The 23576-nt window shown below is 41.5% G+C and overlaps 1 protein-coding gene across 1 annotated transcript in view; it reads left to right on the top strand.

The window, feature by feature from the left end:
• Positions 1–15793, top strand: part of RAB40B (RAB40B, member RAS oncogene family) — an 868249-nt gene extending 852456 nt beyond the window's left edge. Inside the window, exon 6 of the mRNA XM_044068125.1 lies at positions 13677–15793. Within this exon, the coding sequence (XP_043924060.1) occupies positions 13677–13951 (275 nt within the window). The 3' untranslated portion in view covers positions 13952–15793. The remainder of the gene's footprint in view (positions 1–13676) is intronic.
• The last annotated feature ends 7783 nt before the right edge of the window (positions 15794–23576 follow it).

Consider the following 23576-nt stretch of genomic DNA (forward strand, 5'->3'; position numbering starts at 1 on the left):
TTTTTCCCTAACCCATAAAAAAAGGGGGAAAGAATTCTGCATTCTCTAGATGTGCACAGACAGCTCAGATTCTACCTGGATAGGACTAAATCTTTTAGGAAAAGTGACCAATTGCTAGTCAGCTTTGCAGCAGAGACAGAGGGCAAGGCCATATCCAAACAAACAGTCTCCAAATGGATAGCACACCGCATCCATTTCTGCTACAAACACCATGGAAAACCACCCCCTAAGGGGGTCAGGATGCATTCCACCAAGGCAACCTCCTCCTCTGCAGTTTTTTTCAGAGGGGTCCCCGCCAGGGACATCCTGGAGGCTGCAACATGGACTTCTGTTCATACCTTCACCAAGCATTTCCACCTGCCTTTCTTCTCCAAATCCAGGGCAGGTTTTGCAGCCACAGTCTTGCAGGGCATCATAACCAGCCGCCAGTCTTCTTGACTGCCTCCACCCTTTTCTTCAGCTTTGGAAATCAACCCGTGTGTGATGACTGCAACAGTGAAACACGAAGAACATAGTACAGTTGTGAACACGTACCATAAATGTAGATCTTCAAGTGTATTCACTGTTGCAGTCCTGGTTTCCCACCCTCCATCCACCTTGTCTCTGTCTCTCTGTCTCTCTCTCTCTCTTCCTCACTCTTTACAGGTAATTTTTTGGTATTTACTTTCTACTGGTGGTGTTCTTCACCTATCTCCCTATTTGGGGGCTCTTGACAGTTGAGGCAAGAAAAACTGATGTAATGGGGTTGGCTGCCTGATTTCATACCACTGACGACCTGACGTCAGTCCTGGAGCGACAGCAACCGACGCAGAATTACTAAGCCACTGGTATTCGGGCCGACTGAGGGCTACCCCTGGCAGGATAACCCAAGTGTGATGACTGCAACAGTGAATACACTTGAACATCTGCATTTATGGTAAGTGTACACAACTGTACTTTCTCCAAGCAACAGAAAACTGAGGAATTCCTTCTGCAGATCACCAGACATGAAGGTTTGAGCAATGGATGCCTTTTCCTTAAACTGGAAGGGTCTGTTTCTGTAAGCTTATCCCATGATCCCCCTTCTCTCCAGGGTGATCAGAAAGTATAGGAAAAGAGGGCAAAATGTGCTTGATATCATACTTTAGGCTGAGGCAACACTGATTCTCCCTTCTGATTCAGATGTCAGGGTAGGAACCCTTTACTCTGGGTCAGCATGTGAACCTCTTGAGTCATCTCAAGGGGGCCCTGGTACAACCAAGTCTGGAAAATCAGACTGACAGTATGGATGATCTGATGTTGTAGTATCAGTTCTCAAAGAACATGCTTACAAGTCATAAAGGAACATGGAAACCTACTACTAGGGTATCTTACTTAGTTAAATGGATAAGATTGCCCATGTTCTGTCAAAGAAGGAATGAAGAACCTTTTCCTGGAGGAGTGTGAATGATTCTACAATACCTGTCATAGCTGTTTGGTAAAGGACTGGCCTATACCAGATTGAAAGTATATTTGTCAGCCATTTCAGCCTGCATTCATATGGATCCTGCTTTATCATCTGTACTAACATTTAAGTAGTTTCTTAAAGGAGTGTTACAGTAAGATCACGCAACAGATTAGTGAACCCACCTAGAATAGCCATCCATGAACCAGCTGCAACAGCACAGCTCAAATTCCTGACTTGGAAAACAGCCCTCTTAGTGGCAGTCACGTCAACCATAAAAGTAAGAGCTCGAATGTCTTGATGTGTAAGGAGCCTTTTCTAGTCTTCTCTATATCAGCTGTTCCTGCCGTCTCTGCGCGTCTATATTACATAATCAAACTTTTAAAAGTTCGAACATCATATGGTCAACACCATATGATCGAACTTTTAAAAATTCGAAAATGTAATAAAAAAAATAAATAAACCAAAGGAAAAAACCTACCTGAACGTGCCCCCTACACCCTCCGCTCTTTAAATATACCAACTCTGAGATCGCACTACAGTGCAGAAAAGGGAAATCTTCCCATTCCATACTATACAGAAATGTTCATTGAAACGTTCAGACTTTTAAAAGTTCGATCATATGGTGTCGACCATATGACGTTCAAACTTTTTTGAGTTCGACAATGTGATATAGACCCGTCTCTGCTGTCAGATCTTTAAAATTAAGATAAGTCAACATTGGGGCTATTTTCTTCTTCTCTTTTTTGTCACTGCATGCCTGCTTAGGTTCATGTCATCCAGGAAAGGAAAGTGTAGGTGCAGACGTCAGATCCCCAGTAAGGACATTCACGACCTTTGCCTTTTTTGTCTAAGGCCCAACGAGGACCATAAAACATGCGTGATTTGTCAGTCCTTCGTTCCTAAGACTGTTCCCAGCCGTCTGCATGCCCTAAACATCTACTTAGAAAACCACCGTCTTAAACATCTGGCTGTGGTGATGGAAGGGCCATCTGGTCAGACCATCAAGTCCCCCAAAAAAAGAAGGCCAAAGTTTCCATGCCTGAACCTACTGCTGCACCTCCTCCACCCAATGTTCCTCCTGTGGCCAATGTTCACCTGGAGGAATGTATGGAACCAGATGAGTTAGGTATAGTGGGTACCATTCGGGAGGCCACAGAACCTAGGGCTGAAAGCAATGTCTGTGGAGGTTTTGCTGACGTCAGGCACTGATGACGAGGGGAAACTCGACTCACAACGGACTTCCAGACCGGTCCTTCTTCTGCGTTAGAACAGTCTGAAATTAGGCCCTCCACCATCCATGCCTACCTCTTCATTAAAAAGAAAACAAAAGACAAAACATGTCTCTCTTCCTTCAGAAAGCTTTCCTGATTGGCAAGCTTTCTCTCAAAGCTTATTTAATGCCTTCATGGCCCTTAGGCCTTCTATGCCTGCTTCACCTCCAGCTGCCCCTCCAGTTATCAGTCCTAGGTCTCAGACTGAATATCCTGATTATCTTGATGCTGAGGACTCTTCAGATGACTCCCTTTCCTATGCCTCTCAGATGCCTTCCCCTCTTGGGTATGGTTCCCCCATGGAGGACTCTGAGGACCTCACCTTTGGCTATATCACCGGAATCTTCAAAATCTGACAAATTGGACAAATCAAAAGAGCGAGCTTCTTCAGAGCCGAGATCCTCTTCGGAGCTGAAGCAGAATGCCCCCAAGCTGTCGACTCCAAAGGAAATACCAGTGCAGACAACTGAAGTCAGAGCCAAGGCTTCTTCGGAGCAGCACATATCCTCAGCCCCAAAGACTACCTTACCCTCTGAGTTTAGATATATAGTTGCCGATCACCTTCCCTGGAACCAGTCCACTCTCAGATCCCATCACCTTTTCTAGACAGATCCAGGTCACCTACCCTGTCTACCCGGTCCACCAGGAGTCTGTCAGATGAAAATGTGAATAGGGTAGTGGAGAGACTATTAAAGAGACCAGCCTTAGCCAAATTATTGGTGGATCCTAACTCAAAGGAAACAGATCAGACACAGTCATCCTCCTTGGCACCTGCTCCTCCTCTGTTCATCCCTCGGTTTTGGAGCCGGAAGTTTCCAATATCCAGCTTGTGTCTGTATCACATCCAGAATCCATAGTCTCCTCCGATCCGGTATCTTCCCTGAGTGTTTCCGCTCATTCGAAGCAGAAGACCTCTGGAAACCGACACTCCCGGTCAGGTCCACGGAGCCGGTTTGGATCTCATTGGTTCTGACCCTGCCTCTGGGGGGCCTCGGCACAGGTGAGTTCAGCTCCTACCTCGGCTTCGGAGCTTCCATTTTCTGCTCCGGAGGTTCCATCAGCTCTGATATCTCATTTGTTGGATCCGGGGAGTTCTTCTGAGCAGGGACAGACTGCCTTCAAAGTTATGAGGAGGGTTCTGACTACCTCTCAGTTTGAGACACAATCTCCTTCGGATCTTCCTCCCAGTTCTGTCCAGGTGTCTTTTTCTTCTCACCTACCCTCTCCACAGGTCCATAGAGACCCTAGGCCTCAGGATGTCTAGCAGGGGACTCCTCCCTTTTCTGAAACCTCCCCAGAATATCCCACTGAGGAGGTCCATCGGAAGAGGACATGGAAGAGGAAGCATCTTGACTCCCCACAGGAGTCCATTACATCTGATAGCAACCTCAATGAAGCAGAAGGGTCCCCATAGTCACCTCCTGAAGATGTTTCCTTTGGAGACATCATGGAAATCTTAAAGCAGAGAGGTGACTGGCAGTTCACCTCCCCTTCGGCCGAGGAATTGGTATACCTGAAGACCTTTAGGTCTCACCCTTCAACCTCGTGGGTGACCCCTCCTTCCGATGAGCTTATTGAGTTAATCTCTTGGAAGGCTTGGGAGACCCCAGACATTATAGAGCCTACTCCTAGGATGCTAAATAAATGTATTACAGCCCCTAAGGACAAGAACTTTTTGACAAAAGGTGTAGTAGTTGATGCCTTGGTTGTGGCAGCGGCCACTAAAAAAAGAGCTTTCCAAGACCAGCTCCTCTATCCATCCTCCGAATAAAGATTCCAGGACAATGGATAGGTGTGGGAAGCGCGTCTTTTCGTCAGCGACCTTTGCCTTACAGTCAGCCACTGAATTAACTTACCCACTTCACTAGATTGCAGAGGAACCTGCTAAAGGAACTGTCAGACTCTCTCCAAGGAGCTGTAGCTGAAACGGTGGCAGATAAAGTCAGTGCTCAGCTTGCCACCTTAAATTCAGTTGTTAACTTGTCCATGAGACTTGTATCATATGCAGCAGATGGAATGAGTATGGCAGTGGGTTCAAGCATCTCTCTCAGGTGGCAGGCCGGGATGTGCCTTTGCGATTTCTCAAAGCCCTTCAAGTCTTCCTTCATTAACACCCCTTTTGACAGTTCTTCTCTTTTTGGGCCCAAAGAAAAAAAACTCTCACCAGGTGTGAACAAGAAGGTAAGACCTCATCTGCTGTTGGAGTACGTTTTTTCAAACCTACTGGACCCTTTCCCAAAGGTCAGAGAGGTAGTGGGAGGATGTGGTTCAGAAAATCTCAGAGGTCTTTCCAAGACACACAGATGGACATTCCCCTAGAGGCAGAGGGTGGAACAATAATGGAAGATGCCACCCTTGCGGCAGGGTAGGCCCACAAAATCAGGCCTCCAGAAAATCGTTCTTTGGTAGATCCTTCCAGCGCTCCTGAAGGAGTGCCCGATTGCTCACCTCTGGAGGCAGTTGGGGTCGATTATCTCTGCACCATGAAACCTGGCAAAAGATAAATGACAAATGGGTGCAGGACATAATATCCAGAGGATACCTCATTCCCTTCTCTTTCTCAGCTCCCGTAAACAAGTCATTTCCAGACATTCCTCCCAGTCAAAGGAAACAAGCAACATAGTAATCCAAAAGTTGCTAAGAAAAAGAGTCATCCAAGAAGTCCCCGCAGACCAGAAAGGATCCAGAACTTACTCAAGATTCTTTCTAGTTCCAAAGAAAACAGGGGACTGGAGACCCATTTTGAATGTCAGCAATCTAAGCAAGTTTGTAAAAAAGGCCAAGTTCCAGATCATGACACTTCCATTCCTGGAAAAAGACAATTGGATGTGATCTATAGACTTTCAGGATGCATCCTACCACATTCTAATGGAAAGGCCCCCAGAGTGTTCACCAAGTGTATGGCAGTAGTGGCATCTCACCTGAGACACAGAGATTCAGCATATTTCCATATCTGGATGACCCCGACCAGGCATCTTCTGCTACAAGCCAGGGACTACACCCTTCAGCTATGTTCTTCCCTAGATATCACAGTAAACTATGAAAAATCTGCTCTAGAGGCATTTCAAATCTTAATCTTCATAGGAGCAGAGATAAACACAACTACACTTGTAGCAAGACTCCCACAAGACAGGGTAGGCTATCTCCGCCATTATATAAAACAATTAATCAGGAAGACACGAGGCCACGGTGGTCCAGCAGTTAGCGTTTTAGCGTTGCCATCTCACAGCAATAGGTTCTCCGGTTTGATCCTCGGCTGGGGTGCCTTCTGTGTGGAGTCTGCATGTCCTCCCTGTGGTTGTGTGGGTTTCCTCTGGGTGCTCCGGTTTCCTCCCACATCCCAAAGACATGCTGTAGGTGGATTGGACACTCTAAATTGGCCCTAGGAGTGCGTGTGTCTGCGTGTGTTGGTGTGTGTGTGTGTGTGTGTGTGTGTGTGTGTGTGTGTGTGTGTGTGTGTGTGTCTGTCTGTGTATGTGTCTGTGTGTGTGTGTGTGTGTGTGTCTTCTGTAGAAGGTTGGGCGCCAGGCTGGCAACTTGACACCATAAAACTCCACTGACAATCATGAGCAGACAGGTGATCCGCTGTGGCGACCCCTAACCAGGAAAAAGCTGAAAGAAGAAGAGTCAGGAAGACACAAGCATCTGCAAAACTAGTTCTTCAAGTACTGGGAAAAATGGCTGCATCAATCGTACTCATTCCCCTAGCTCATCTTCATATGAGAATACTTCAATGGTTACTTTCTGCACAATGGTAAATCTTGGAACTTCCAGTATCACACAAGATTATAATAACCAATGCTTGCAAAAAGGATCTGCAATGGTGGATTTACTCTCCACTAGTATCTCAAGGCCATCACTTCGTGCCCCCTCAACCCCAGGCCACAGTGACCATGGACACTTTCCAGGTAGGGTAGGGGGGCATTATCTAGGGAAGACTGTCCAAGGCATCTGGCAGGAACATGAGGCTCAATTGCATATAAACATCTTGGAGATGTGTGTGGTGCTTTTAGAGTTGCAAACATTTCAAGACGCTCTCCATCTAGGAACAATAGCAGTCCAGTCGGATAACATGTCTGTAGTCTGGTTCATAAACAAACAGGGAGGAACCAGGTCATATCCCCTTTGTCGAGAAGCTCTGACGGCCTGGCAATGGGCAACAGCTTCCAACCGGTTTCTGATAGCAATGCACATCCTGGGGAAATCCAGTGTGATTGGAGACAAATTGAGAAGGGCCAGACTATGGGCACATGAGTGGTCCCTCAATCAAAACGTTGCGGAAGAGATCTTCCGGAAATAGTGCCAGCCTTGCTGTGATCTCTTTGCATTGCCCATCAATGCCATATGCAGCAACTATTTTGCCCTGATCCCTCCCACGGGGGAGTCACCAAGGGATGCACTTGTTCACAACTGACCTCTGAGACTTCTTTATGCCTTTCCTCCTATCTCCCTAATTCCCAAGTTTTTGCAGAAAACAAGTTTGTTGGACACAACAATAATCCTAATTGGCCTCGTCAGATCTGGTTACCCTTTCTTCAGCCTCATCTTTGGGATGAACCATGGATTCTGGACCCTGCTCCAGACCTTCTTACTCCCCCATCAGGGATGGTTCACCCCAACCTGGACAATCTCAAACTAACAGCATGGCTGCTCCAGTTCCCCTGATCTCCAGGTTTCCTCTCATTTCCTCTTCAGTCAAATATATTTTGCTATCTTCCTATAAAACATCTACACAAAAACTGTACAGGAGCAAATGGAAAAGATTTGTTACGTGGGCCAACAATAGCCAGTTAGACCCCTTTACTGGGCCCATACATTCTGTCCTAGTATTTTTGTCAGAACTTTTCTATGAAGGAGCTGTTGCAGCCACTATTAAAGTCCCGGTGGCAGCATTTCCAGTTTTGTATAGGAGAAAATGGTTGTGGGATCATGCCACACAGACTTTGTAGAGCCTTTTTAAAAGGAACTACTATGATAAGACCACCATATAAGAATTCAACACCTCCCTGGGATCTCAGTTTCATTTTGTCTAACATCATCTGTCCCCCCTTTGAAGCATCAGTGACATGGGAGTTGAAATACCTCAACTGGAAAACACTCTTTTTAATGGTTATTACTTCAGCCAGAAGAGTTTCTGAATTACAAGCCTTGTATGTCAAGCCCCCATACCTAATTTTTCATAAGGACAGAGTTTCTTTACACACAGACCCCCCTTTCTACCAAAGGTTGTGTCAGAAAGTAACCTCAACCAGTCTATAGAGTTGCCAGTTTACTTCCCTAAGTTCCAAAATAAAGGAAAATATTTACTGCATCTCCTAGATGTTCATAGACAGTTACATTTCTACTTACATAGGACCTCTGAAATTAGAAAATCAGATCAGCTCTTCATCTCTTATTTTCATATTAAAAAAGGTCAACCAGTTACAAAAGTTACTTTATCTAAATGGCTTACACTATGTATGTCTTACATTTATAATTCAAAGAACAGACCCCTTCCAAATACTGTTAAAGCTCATTCCACAAGGTCTGTAGCCACGTCTGCAGCTTTTCAAGCGAGATTACCATTGGATAACATCTGTGCTGCAGCAACTTGGGCAAAACCTCATACCTTTATTACTCATTACAAAGTGCATTTGGCCTCTAGGAGTAAAACCTCTTTCGGTTCTATGATTCTGAGGAATATTCTCCCATGAGCCACCCAAGAGTCAAGTTGCATTTAGTTTTAGGCTACGGCTCTGGTACCTGTCATCTGAGTCAGACCCTTCTGAAGGATATGTACATTGATAGGGGATTTAGTGACTGCCTCCAATTTGGCAGTCATCAGCAAACTTAGTCAGCCAAAGGCCTTCAACATTAGCCTTGACTTCAGAGAAGTATATTTTGAACAGCAGAGATCCCAGCACTGTGCCCTGTGGCACACCACTAGTACTGTAACTGGCCTCCTGTTGGATCTGGATTCACCCACTCTAACAACATGTGCACTGTCTGTAAGCCATATGGCTATACATCTGGTGATGTAGGGATTTATGCCCAGTTTTATGAATTTATCTATAATACCCAAGTGGAGAATTGTGTCAAATGCCTTAGCCAGGTCACAGTAGGCAGTATGCAACATTTTACCGTCATCCGTGTCCCTAGTGACTTTCTCAAACAAGCCCACCAAACTCATCAGGCATGACCTGCCCTTGACAAAGCTGACCTGGGTTGGGTCCAGTGTTTGAAGGTTTTCTATATCGTTATTTATCATGCACATGACTATTCTTTCCATGGTTTTGTTTATAAGACTAGACAAACTTATGAGTCTGTAATTTCCTGGTTCTGTCCATACCTCTCAACCTCTTAGCACATGAAATCTGGACAAACCCAAAAACGATGGTGGGACAAAGGCTCAAAAATATTATGACAGATTTTAAATATTAACCTTATAAACTTAGAAAGTTGTTAGAATAAAAGGTTTTGAGTAAGTATGCATTTTCTGAATCATATGAAGTCTGAAATTCAAAATGCAAAAAATACATAGTCATACCCTTTGGGAAGTCAAATGCCCCTGCACATTACAACATTAATAGCACAGCCCTTAAGAGTGGACTCAAAGGTGAGAGATCTAGGTACACAGATAGATAGTGGCCTGAACTTTGATCGCCATGTGTCCACAGTTGTAAGGCAGACCTTCTATGTGGCACAGCTTATAAGTAAAGGCATGGCTTCCAGAGTGAAGGAAGTAATAGTCTCGTCCCTCATCAGACAAGCATAGTGCACCTTTTGGGATGTACTTCACCAGGCGCTTAAAACAGCCAGAGTGGCCTCAGAGGATCCTTACAAAAAAAAAGAAAAATACAGGGTGTAAACCATATGCCCTATGCGGATAGACTAAAAAGTCATATCCCTTTACTCTGTCTCCTGCCAACTACTTAAGAGGTGATATATGCCTAAACTACAAGGCACTCACAAAGCCCTGATGAAACTGTCACACATTCACAAGACAAAATGCATGAGGGTCCCTAGATCTAGGAATATAAACTTAGTCTGTGACAGAAAAAAAAACATGCTGGAGAGACAGATGTGTCTCAGAGATTAACCCTTTTCTAGAGCAGGCTTCCTGTTCACATAAAGCTGAGCCCTGCCATGACCCTCTTCAAATGTAGTTTGGATAAATGGATGGGGAATCGTAAATTCACTCCTGGAGCGGTGCTCGTGTCCCTTATGGACAAGGGCAGTCTGTAAAGTACTCAAAGGCATAGGCAGAAACCTAAGCCATCCTCTAGCCCTTAGGGATCAAAAATCAGGTAAAATTTGGGTAATAATGGCTAGGCCTATAAGGACTCTTAAGCTGTTATCCTAGTAATCTCCTGTGAACCTGTAAACATATACTGTTTATAAAAGACTGGTTAAAAATGTCAAATGTCTGTCATTATTAAGTGGTATCAATTCTCAGTGATTTGCCAGAAAACAGCAAATTTTATGAGGAACAGATCAAAAATATGAGTCAGAAATCTGTACATTCTGTGAAAATCTGGAATGTTGAGAGGTATGTTGCTGTCCTCCATTCCACAGGGACAAAGCCAGTCTGGAGGCTGTGTTTAAATAGAGATCCAGTGGGCCTGATAGGTCTTGTTTCAAGCTATTTAAGAGGCATCCTGGGATAATGTCGGGACCAATGAAAGCCATATTTTTAGCTTTAGAGAGCACAGTGGTGACATGTTCTTTGGTAATAACTGGTAGAGGAATGGTGTAGGGTAGTTCTTGGTGGGTAACTGGAAGTGATGAGGAGGTAAAATCCAAGCTGAATTTATTGGCCAGCAGATTTGCTATACATTCTGGCTGAGTATAGGTGATACCATCTACAACTAATTCCGCACATTGCCGGATGCAGTCCTTAACACTGCAGACATAACTGAAAAATGCCTTATGGTTTTTCTTAGCTTGGGAGGCTATTTTTGCCTCAAAATTTGCTTTGAAGACTTGACTAGTCCGCTGATTTGCTTGTTTACACTAATGAGGGAGTTTTTACTCTGTTGCATGCATTATCTCTTACTTCTAGACAGGATTTTCTTTCTTTCTTTTGTTGTACAACCTATTTATACCAGGGGTCCACCAGTGTGGCTTGTTTTTTTTCACTTTGTCCTAGGCTAATTTCAGTCTGGTACTGCTATTTCTATGCAGTTGTTTATATGGTTGTACAGGGATTTTGTGTATGCCTCCACACAGTCTTCTGTATTTTCTGGATTTGGGGTGCTTGGAAACTAGCTATGCCATCTCTTCACAGGATGTACTTTGCCTTAGATAAGTTCTTAAAGGTTTTGGGTTAGGTGGGAGATTTAGTTTATTTACTTCAAGGGAGACTGCTTTGTGATTTGATCTAACCAGTGAGGACATCAGGTCTATATTACAAAGTCGAAAGGTAAAAAGACTGAACGATCTTTTATCGAACACTAAAACCCGAAAGCACTAAATATCGAACACACACAACAACAATTTTTTTCCCAGGAAAAAAAATCACTGCTCCGCAAAAAAAACAAAAAAACAAAAAAACAAATCCAAACACAAAATAAAGTTGGGGGTTTCGCCCCACACCCCCCTACTTAAATATACCAACTCCGAGATCACACCACAGTGGAGGAAATGCAAAGTTCTGAAAATGGCCCAGCGATTTTTTTCCCTGGGAAAAAAATCGCTGATCTGTGTGTTCGATATTTAGTGCTTTCAGGTTTTAGTGTTCGATAAAAGAGCGTTCATTCTTTTTATCTTTCGACTTTGTAATATAGACCCGAGGACATCACACTTAGGGGGGAGGCTGCAACACTCTCTCATATTTCTAAGTACCAGGTCTAGCATATTTATACCCTATGCAGACTAGCTGCTCCAGGGCATTTGCAATGACAAGGTCTAGAAATCTTTGAGCCTGCATGTTAGTGGTTGTATAAGCTTCCCAGTTAGTGGAGGGATAGTTGAAATCACCCATCATGAGTATAGTACTGGGCTGAATGGTAAGTGATTCTAGTAAATTCAGGTATGATATATGGACTTCCTGGTTCATGCTGGAGGGCATGTAGCTAACAAGGATATGATAATGGATTTTTCCTAAGGTTAGTTGAACATGGAGTTGCTCAAGCATTCACATTGTTTGACCAGCCTTGAGGTGTGCTTACACTTTATGTAGCTGGATAAACCTCCACCTTTTTGCCCTTTTGTGTGCAGTAGGTGATTGGAACATGTGAAAAGCATCATTATCCATGCAATGCTGGGGTTCTTTCAGTGACTTTGAACCATGTTTCAGTGGATCATCTTCCAAGAGGATTTGCATTCAGTTACAATGATGCAACTAGTTCTGTGCACAGCACTTCTGTACTTACATTTTCATCAAACTACTTTAGTTGTAAAAATCATGCTGTTAGAATGGACACAAACTGTAATCTGCACGTGCAAAAAGGTATGTTATACGGAGCACTGAGTCAGGTAGGAGTGAGCGATCAGTAAGCATTACAAGTTGAGCTAACTTAAAAATAATTTATCATACAAGTATCAGCACTTTTCTTAGTTTGCTGTGCCTGTAGTAAAGTTTAAAAGGAGCTCAAAGATAAAATGCAGTTTTTTATAGCTATAAAATGTGCAGTGCGCCTAATGACACTAATTTTTTTCAGAGATCAAAGCAGAATGCACAGCTCATCTTCCATCCCCACTAACTTCCATTCTATGATTTCACCACCACAGAGAAAAAGCAGTACTCCAAAGTAACAATTAAAATGTATGTTGCACTTTCTTATGATTGCTGATCTCGCAGTGAGAATATTTAAGTGAAGGGGTAAGGAATTTCCTAAGGGGGGTGTACAGGAGGGGCTTGCTTCCGTGCAAAAGTTTTTTGTTTTTTTTTTTGTTATAAACTTTCCACTTTCAAAGCTATTTCTTGTACTTGCTCAGTCTATGTTAGAGTGACTGCTTTAGTACTGAGTTTCAAGCAATCTGCTGTCAAGGAAAGGTTTATTCTTGAAAATCAGCTTCATGGTGTTGTGATCAAGGTAGTATAATTTATATACTTGGGGGCTGCGATTTCATAGGATAATTATCTGTTTCATCAAGTTGTTGTTCTTTCAGCTTTTCCCAGTTAGGGATCACCACAGCGGAACTCTGGTCCGTTAATGATTGGCAGTCGATTTTTATGGTGCCGAGGTGCCAGCCCGACACCCAACCTTCAACGAAGGCACGCCCATTCATGCATGTCTTTTGAATGCCACTCGACCATGGGGAGGACATGCAGACTCCACACAGAAGGCGCTCCAGCCGAGAATCGAACGGGAGAACCTCTTGCTGTGAGGCAACAACGCTACCGCTGCACCACCGCAGCTTCATCTGTTTCATCAAGTAGTGGTGCAAAATCTTGGGTGTATGGGATGGAGAAAATTATTTTGTTTAAATAAAAAGTAGTAAGTCTGCAAGGATTCTTTGCTTGCAGTAGGGCAGAATTGAAAAAAATATGTTGGAAGTGCCTTGTACAATTTGACATTGAACTGACCTTTGCTTTTGCTTAACATATCACTTTACATTTGGATGTGTTCTTCTGTCAGATTTGAACTGGTTGTTGACTTTCCATTCACCATAGAAATTTGTGATTTGCTTAGAAAGCCCATTAATATCAGATGATTCCTAACAATGGAACGTCTGTAGCAGGCATTCAGAGCTGCTATTTAGTTGTCATAATTTACCAGAAGTGTTGACAGAACCATAGGCATTACTTACCATTTTGCTTAGTAATGTACTGTTTGTGGGACTGTTGCCCGTGTTTTTCATTTGTGTGTTATATGTGCTCTGCCATCCTATTATAATCACAATGCCAGTCCTTCACAGTAAAATGCAAAATGGTCAATATATTAATAATAGGTAAACATTTCCCATAATGCATTATAGTGATGAAGTGATTATTAATGTATGTTATAAAGCACACTGTCCAGTAAAGTAATTGTATTTCTTGTGTTTCTTTACAGTGCTGAGTCTGCAGGACCTCTGCTGTCGAGCAATTGTTTCCTGTACTCCTGTTCACCTTGTTGACAAGCTCCCACTCCCTGTTGCCTTAAAAAGTCATCTCAAGTCATTCTCCATGGCCAATGGCCTAAATGCCAGGATGATGCATGGGCGCTCCTATTCTGTCACACCTGGTAACAGCAGTAAAAGAGGCAGCCTGAAGAAGGCCAAGATCATCCGTCCCCCACAAAGTCCACCACCTCAGAGCTGCACTCGAAACAGCTGTAAAATCTCTTAGCCACAGCACTAAAGACATTTATTCACAGATACAAAAATGCCCCGACTGGGAAAATATGTATGCTGATAGATGGGATATTTCCTAATGGAACAATTTTTTTGTGTTAAGTAAATGTATGATAAGGAAAGGACTTTCTGGGTTTCCTCAGAATAATAATGCTGCTTACTGATGGTTTTAGAGTGACATTTCCTTTATGGAAATCTTAAACAGAATTTGTAAAAGTGTATGTGTGCATGTAAGTGTGTGTGTGAGTGTGTGTGTGTGTAAATATGCTCATATTTATGCAGATAGCATGAATACTGAATTGATTTCATAATGCTGATATTTGAGCTGGTGTTTACATGAATGTATTTTATGTACATAATGAATATGTCTTCATTTTGTAAAGAGAGCTGTGTTGCCTTGCATTTCTGCAGTAGCTAGCTTGCTGTTTCTTAGAGCCTGACCTCTCCACTATTCAACTCTGGTTTTCCAAAGCTTGAGCAGTAGAAAAAATAGCCTCTTCCAGATCATGCAGTGTTAAAACAATGCTAATCCATTTCATTTTGCCTTGCAGCAACACAAACTAACTCAAGCATTTCCTGTTTTTACTGTATTTCAATGCCATCAGCTGCAGCTGCTTATTTCTTACATCTGATTACTGTTCCACATTTCCTCCCATGCCGCATCTCTTGGGCGAGCATTACCCTCTAAATGTGACCTCATATGCATTAAGTAAATAAAGTTAGCATTCTCAGATGAAGTTTTCATTTGCTTACATCACTCTCGAGCTGTGTTCCAGATGTTTTTGGACAGCCAGCTGCTCTTGCTGCCAATTCTACTCTCAAAGAGTAGTCCTGACTTTAAAACATGCAAAGCTTACTGTAAATGTCCCTTTCCAGCTTAAGTGTAATCCAAGGATCAAGTGGTCCCTGTTTACTTGCTGCATGTATAATGCTGCCATTTTAACTAGAATGTTTTGAAATGCATCTTGTTGCTTTAATGAAAAGGGGTATTTCACTGCTTAATGCGGTACTGCATCCATATAGTGCACCCGTGCAGCACCCCTAACAGTCAGTGGTATAGCAGCACCTTCTTAGCAAACCGACTGATGAATTTTAATAAAAGAAGATTTAAACAAGAGTGATTCTCTCGTAGGATATGTGCTACACAAATTAACTTTGTAGCATGGACCTTAGAAAACATCATGTCTGTTCTTATGCTGACTCATCAGGCACACAGTTTGCAGCTTATTTCAACTGCAGGGTTGTAAGAGCACTTGAAAAAGTGCAAGTTATAGCACAAGAAACACTGGTCCCTGTCTTGTTTTCATGCAGCATGAGGCTGAATGTAGCAGGAGGCTCTTGAAATAAAAAAGGACATTAACTAGCAAAATAACAGTTGTACAGTTAATCCTACTGAACTAGAGCATACAAAATCTAGGATGCATAATGTACATTGTTAAAACAGTATAGTGTTGCTCATGTTACAAAACAGATGTTTACTACTTTAAATACACATTTCTAATTTGTAAGCACTAATATTGTAATATTGCAAAATCATATGATGAATGATGTTATTCTTTTGTCTGTTTTGTGTACAACACGGATCTTTTGGTAAAGTTTTGGTATATTATTTAATACTTTTGGGGAATAATGCGTGGTTTGTATGCAGAGTATTCTTCTTGTACAGTTAAGAGTTTGTTTTTGTACCAGCATTACTTTAAAAAGGCAGAGTAAAGGGAAGAAAATGCCAAAGATCTCTGTTAATGTGAACAAGTTCAAAATAATTAGTGAGCGAGAAGTGACTGAAAATCTGTTTTGGAATTATGAACACTATTTAAAATAAATATTTTTGAACATATTTGTATTGTCATTTATTTTCAGATTAATATTTGTTGAAGCTGATGATGGACTTGCCTGATATTTTCTCACATTTAAATTACTTAAAAACTCCATTTTGACTGGTCTGTGTAATCGTTGTCATCTGCAGATCGCTTAATAGTATGACTTGTGCATTCAGACTTACCTGGCTGATTGGTCTGAAACCTTCAGAGCTGTAAGCCTTACAGTTGATTATGGTAACAATGGAATACTTACCTCATACCAGGTATTCAAAATTCAGTCGCCATGTTCTGCAGTCAGTGGTCTTTACTTTATTTACACCTTCTTTATTTAAGAAAGAAACATTTGCAAAGGAGAAATTTAGTAAAACTATATAAAATGTTAATGAAGACACCAGTTAGGATATGCATTTTCTAAATAAATTCTTAATATTTCTGTCCTAAAAGTTTGGGCTCTCAAATTACTCTAAATTTCAACTTTTGTCTGTTTTTTATTTATTCATCTTTTAATACAGCAGTGGTCAGTAGAAATCTGAAACTAGTGTCAACTTGCCATTCCAGGAGATGAAACTAGATTCAGCTTCTGCTTTACCAGCACTGTGACGAGGATTTGCCATATTAATTCAAAGGCTTCCTTCTCACATTCGGGGGGCCCATTATGTGGAGGTTTTGTCTTATGAGATTACTAAAGTAATGTGAGGGCTGGGTGTCAAGGTAAAGTCGAAGGCTTCTTCCAAAACCTTATCAAAGCAAAATATCCTTGCAGACCTTTGAGTCTCTGACCTTGTCCAGTTAATTTCCAGGAAATGGCCCTCTTAGCTTTCATACCAAGTTTACCTTGAACTCTGGATGCACTTAGTTATATCCTTAACAGACAACTGTTTTATTGGAAGTAAAAGTAAGATTCAGCTTTTTAGGGAGACTGAGAGTTTCCTGGAAGGGAGTATCCCAAACATTGTCCCTTCCCAGTGGATAAGGAGAAAATGGCCTCTGCTTTTCCCTGCACTTGCAAATGCAGGATGGGAGGACAGGTATGCAGTGGGATATGTGGAGAACAGTTTTGAACTAAATATTTTGCCAATTACTGAGTTATCATGTCACAATCCCATTGGTGCTCATACTTACACAGACATACACACACACACACACACACACACACACACACACACACACACACACACACACACACACACACACACCATGTACTCAGTGTTTCTGAAGTGTTGTTTTAATATTATTTTGTTAGACAGGAGTTACATAAAATACAAAGACACTAATAGAAAAAGACATATAGTCTGTATAGTCTACCAGAATGCTACAGCTGCTCTTCCACTATCCCTGTTTCTGTCCTTTTTTACATCTGTCCACAGCATCCTAGAATTTCTTTATTTGCAAACACTGTGCCCGTGCCTTTAGCAGTGCTGTTCAGAGTCCCACCACCTTCTCTGTGAAACAGTGTTTCCTTAAGTCAGTCTTTAATCATAGCTGTCACTTGTGCATACCTCTTAACCTCCTTATCCCAAGAAATCTGGATGAAGCCTGACATAATGGGAGGACAAAGGCCCAAAATTAGGTACAGATTTTAAATATTGCTCTTATAAACCTAAAAAAGTAGCTAGAATAACAAGGTTTTCGTTAAAATGCATTTTCTAAAGGATATGAAGTCTGAAACTCAAATGTATGTCATTATTTAGTGATTTAATTCCTCAGGTCATCCCAGTGATTTGCCAGAAAAACACAGATTTTATGAGGAACAGACTGAAATTTTGTGGCAAAAATCTGGACATTCTGTGAAAATCTGGGCAGTTGAGAGATATGTGACTTGTGCCATCTTCTCTCCCAATGTAAAATGTAATTTAGTTGGATAATATTCTTTTTTCCATCTCTTACAGTGTGTAGATTCCAAGTTCTCAGAATCCTTACTTTACCTATTCCCCTTCATTCTTTTCACTGTTTTAGAAATCCAACATTGTATGTCTTTCTTCAGCCTAATCTCCCTTCTAAATGTCCATCAGAACTGGATTGGATACAGTATTTGGATGTGGCCTTACCATTAGCATCTGTGGAAATTACTCCCCTACTGCACATCCTGTCATCCTGTTAACTTAGAAGTAGTGACAGCTGCAGTTCCATTTCTTTAGTCACCCTGCAGCATGTATGAATACCCTGGTTTCTGCTGCTCTCCACCAAAGTACATAACTTTGTTTTGCATTAAATATATGCTGCCACTTACCCTCCAGCACACTGATTTGCATCAAGTCTCAGTGGAAACTGTCTTCCTTCATATGTAACCAATGCATGTATCTTTGTATAACAGCAAAGAGACTGGCCTTGACGTCCAGCTGGTGTGTCATGCTTGACATAGTTATGTTTATTTATTTTGACTTTGTGGGTGGGTCATCCAGGTAGCCAGAGGACTGTTTACAGTGGAAACCCAAAATGTCCATCACTGAAGAACATTGAGAATAGTATTTTGAAGAGTACAAATGCAGTACAGACACCAACCTGGCAAAACAAGTTGTACTTATAGACTAATTTTACTAGATCAGCAAAATGCAAACCTAATACAAAGCATCAGCAAAAAAACAATGCCAGAATAATCTACTGTGTCAACAGTCATGCACAGTTAAAAGTCATATCATATACAAAAAGCCAAATGAGGTGTTGGTATCCATAAGATATAAAGACCTAGATGAAATGTCAATTGTAAGAGCCTAATCTAATCCCAGCAATGTCACCCTATTAATTTAGGGAGTAAGAAAAGGGCAGGAACTCCAAATGAGAAAAATGAGAAGCTGGCAGTAATAGATGGTAGAAGACATGCAAAAAAAAGCCCTAGGTTATTAATAAGTGTTGTCACTGAGGAAGGGGTGGAGGGTAGATAAAGAAGAGGAAGGGGAGATGTGGCGTTGATTTGAAGAAGCATGAAATACTGGTTGTGCAGTGAAAAATAGCTTAGTGAGGAGGAAAGGAGATGGAAAAACTGGAAAGAAAAAGTGGAAAGGGAAGGATGTTTAAGCAGTAAAATCACAAATAAGACCTGAGAGTGGTAGGCCAGTTAAATAACTCTTTCTATATCCAAGTGAGTTTTCAATAGGTAGTACTGTGGTTTCTTTCCACCTCCCAAAAACAGGATGGTGAATTTAGTGTAATAAAATGTTCATATATATGTTGTGGTTACTTCTGCCTTGCCATCTTTGTTGTGTCTGATAAGGGCTAATGAAAGACCAGTTCATTTACCCAGATAGACAAATAACACCAGGTATACTGGTACTCTTGCACAGAATATAGCTTTTTCTGTTTCATTCATACAAACGTTATTGAAAGCCACTATGAACAACTGTATAAACTGAAAAAAATCAATAAAGGTTACACCCTCAATATTCATCTTATTGGCAAAGACTGTCTTTTGCAGATAAAAACAGGTTATATAACCAACAGGAGAAAATACAGTTTACTGTCAATTTGTCAAACGGCAAAATAATTTCCCTTCAACATATCGAAAACAGACCTCAAAAGTCAAAATACAGAACAAGTAACAATGTCAAATCAGCTGAACGAATTCAGCAGATTCGACAATGTTTCCGAACACATCACGTGATGTTTGTATAGGAGCTCACGTAAAGCAAACTCTTATACCTAACATCACGTTTATGCAGGGGGGGGCAAGCCCCCCACACACCCTGCTAACTATATATTTATATATTCCAACGCCAAGATCGCACTACAGTGAATAAAGGGATGAATTTCCCTAATCACACTGTACCGCAATCTGTGTACAGTTCTTCGAATTTATATTAGGGAATGCACAGTGCATTCACTAATATAAACTTTCAAAAATTGAGATGTTCAGCCAGATGAAAATTCGAACATCTGTGTTTCGAATTTTCCATCTGCGTGCATCTCAACTCAAGATTATAATAGCACACCAAATATATACTAATACTCATTTAATTCTTTGACAATAATGCCCTGAAATGCAGCATCTTCCTTTTTATTATTGTAACTCATTCAACTTTTGACCAGTCTAAAGTATAAATTTCCCAGTAATAGAAAATAACCACTAGACTTGGAGAATACAGAATATCCACCAGTATTAAATTGTCACTTAACAGTCAGACATACATTAACAGAAAAGAAAACAAACCATATTAACTTTTTCCCTTTTACATACATTATACATTACATACCATTTCTTTCTTTATAACTATCATCTGTCCAACATTAGATAATTTTTTCAATTCTTACCTTTCTTTAAACCTTACTCCACCTCCTCCTGAACATTATTCTGCATGTATTATTCGTACAATTTCCATTTATTTCTATGTAATTTATCCCTTCCCTTTTTCTAAAGATCTCTCTTCCAGTTCTTTTATCTCTGTTATAATATTCAGTACATCAAATACTGGTGGTTTAGACTTTGATTTCCATTTTCTAGTAATTGCTATTTTGGCAGCCAACAGAATTAAACCTAACAAGGCCATATTATGTCTAGACAATTCTAATCCTGTGTCCCAGCTCAAAAGAATAATTTCCTTAGTTACAAGCGATTTGTTCACCCAATATTTATGACAGAGTACTCTGTAGGGAATTTTTAAAAGATGCCAACTCATGCTCCCAAAATGTATGCTCCCAGTTACTCTTTCCTCCCCATCACATATCCATTTGCTATCTACCTGAGTGAAAATTCTTTGAAGTCTGCTTGAGGGTATAAAAATAGTTATGCAAACATTTCAAGGCAAAAAGTGTAAACCTTCTAGAATTTGTTGCATATTCAAGAGCCATGCATATGTCCTCCCACTGTTCCCTAGTAAATTGCTTTTCTAGTCTGTCCTCCCAACTTTCTTTAACCTCTTTACCTTTTCTAGTTATTTGCTGCCATTGCCTTTAAAAAACACCTTTCTTGAATTATCCCTTGTGACACAGGCAAACTTACATTTATATAAAAGAAAACAAACCATATTAATATGTTCACAGTTACAAGCATAATACATCATGTATGTTCATCTATACAATACAATCAATCTAACATTACACAAGTTGGTCAGTTCCTGCATTCCCTTAAACCTCATTCCTCCTCAGAAACATTTTTTCCATGTATTCTCAAAATTTTTATTTTTTTTCTATGTAATTTGCTCTTTCTAAAGATCCCAATTCCACTTATTATCTCTGTGACGATATTTACTTCTTCAAATACAGTTGGTTTAGACTTTGATTTCCATTTAGTAATTGCTTTTTTGGCAGCCACCTGAATTAAACTTAACAATGCTTTACTATGTCTAGGCAATTCAGATTCTGAATCCCAGCTCAAAAAATAAAAAATTTCCTTAGTTACACTTGTTTGCTCACCTACTGTTTCTAACAGAGCGTTCTGCGAGGAATGTTTAAAGTCTGCCAACTCATTACACTCCCAAAACATATGATCTGATGTTGTCAGTCTTCATCTATTCTTGACTCTTGGGTAGTTGGTTCCAATCCTTGGAACTGGTCCAGCCATTATACAACTTACGCCAGCCAAAAATCTCTCTAGCTAATACTCTACCAACAATGCCCCTCTCCAGTTCACCTAAGATCTCGTTTGCTGCTCTTATAGCAAGACACGCCAGCCAACTCTCTTCTCACAGCTAATAGTAATATTTAAAATTTATTAGTCTTTCTACCTTTCTTTCCTATAAAACTTTAATATTTTTCTTTTCTCTACCTACTTTTTTGACTTGTGAGTGTGTTTGTATGCCCATTGATATTCCTTTCCCTACCATCGCTGGTAGTTTTTCTTCTCTCCTTTTCTCTCTACCATTTTGGTAGTTCTTTCTACCATTGTTGGTAGAACCTTCTCCTTTTCCTGTCTATCTTTCTTTGTGTGCATGTGTGTGTGTGTGTGTGTGTGTGTGTGTGTGTAGCGTGATTGTTTATTTTTCTGCCATTTGTTAATATGGCAGATAAGTCCAATGGCACAACTGGATTTAAGCAGTGCCAGGACTGTGGCCGAAAAATGCCTAACTCTGACAGGCATACGGCTTGTGTTTATTGTTTAGGTGCTCCACATTTAGACATAGAGTGTTCCATCTGCCAGGCCTTCTGTACTAGGGCTTTGGTACAATGTCGTAACAAGCTTATTCTTAAAGGACGTTTTAAGACCCCCTTTGAAGAAGCTTTATCCAATAAGATAAGTCTCCAATGGCCTCTGGTTCCAAAACTAGTCTTTTGGTGCCGATGTGTCCATCAGCACCGACATCAAGAAAACAAAAGTCCCTTTCTGTTGGTTCCTCCTCGGAATCGAGAGCTAAGGTTCCAAAGCTGTCTGAATGGACTCAGTCTTCAGCACCAGTCACCTTGATGCCTTCAGCACTGTCGTCAGCACTGACTTCTTTAGTTTCCACGTCAATGCCAACATCTCTTTCTGCACTGCAACAGGTCATACCCCCCCCTTCAGTGCCGAAAACTGATAATCTTTATACACCCAGGACAAAGTATTCTCCTCCCATTGACCACTTCTTTGGTCATCAATGAAGGCAAGGAGCAAGCAACACCAGGAACAGAGAACCAAAATTTATTGAAAACCTAAAGCATTTAATTTTAATTGCCATCTAAGTTCTTGAAGTTCTAAAATGTCTTTCCAAGGTCCCCCCCTCACATTTCTAAGCACATGGTCAGTACCAACAAAACCAAACTCATGACCAGGATTCTCACCAATATGTCTGGATAAAGCATTCTTATGGTTTCTCTTCCTGATATCTAAAGTGTGCTCGTATATACGTTCTTTCAGTTTTCTTTGTGTCTTCCCAATGTAAAAACAACTACAAAATTTACAAAGGGCAAGGTACACTATGCCCTCAGTGTTGCAATTACAATAAAAGGAGACTCGGATACAGGTCTCATTTACATACACCCTATCCAGTTCACTGAGGTATTTACACTTCTTTGGTCAACTTCCCAGTTCCTTTATAGAAAGGTCAGAAGCTCCCTGTGGATTGTCTCTTCGCTTCTCCAGAAGTCTCACTGAAGTTGATGGCTTGGGGTCTTTCTACTTCTTCCAACTCCCTCTCCTTCCTGGAGCAGGGATGTTTTCTCCCAGGACTCCTCCAGTTCTTCCTCCTCTGACCTCCTCGGAGGCTTTAGAGCTCTCCACTCTGACCACTCAGGTTCCTATTGCTCCAGCACCGACAGCCCCCTTGCCTTGAGTTCCGGACTCGGCTCTGAATTCCTGTTGAGTCCGAGAGGTTTGAGTTGACTCTTGTATTTTATTCAGAGTCATCCTTACCTCTTGGGACTCGGGTGTCTGTGGGTCCTTTCTCAGCTCTGGGTTGGAGGTGGGTCTCTCGGGGCAGGGTGTGACCTCGGTTCCATGTTCATCTTTCTTGATTCTGGACTCCCATCCCTTCTCAGGGGGGGCTCCTTTCCATGCTATGGAAAGAGCATTGGCCACAGCAGGCTCTCAGGTGGCTCCTGCTGTATCAGAGTTTCATCCACTGACACCCTTCTTACCAGGAGCTTTCACCAACCACTGTGTCCAGACAGTGAGCTTCAAGGTTGTAAGATATCCCAAATGAGGACCACCCTTCTTCTGAGACTTCCTCAGACATTCCCATTGAGGAGCCTCCTCAGAAGAAAATGTGTAAGAGGAAACATCTGGACTCTCCTGAAGAGTCCGTCACTGAGGACACTGATTTTGATGACTGGGAGGGTTCTCCCTGGTCACCCCCGGAAGATGTCTCCTGTGGAGACATTCTTGAGATCCTTAAACGGAGGGGTAGCTGGAAGCCCAAAGACCCTACCTCTGAGGAGGCTGTGTATTTGCAAGCC

Source organism: Protopterus annectens, chromosome 4.part0 (assembly GCF_019279795.1).
Source record: "Protopterus annectens isolate FY-2018-M chromosome 4.part0, PAN1.0, whole genome shotgun sequence".
In the NCBI taxonomy this organism is placed as follows: domain Eukaryota; kingdom Metazoa; phylum Chordata; order Ceratodontiformes; family Protopteridae; genus Protopterus; species Protopterus annectens.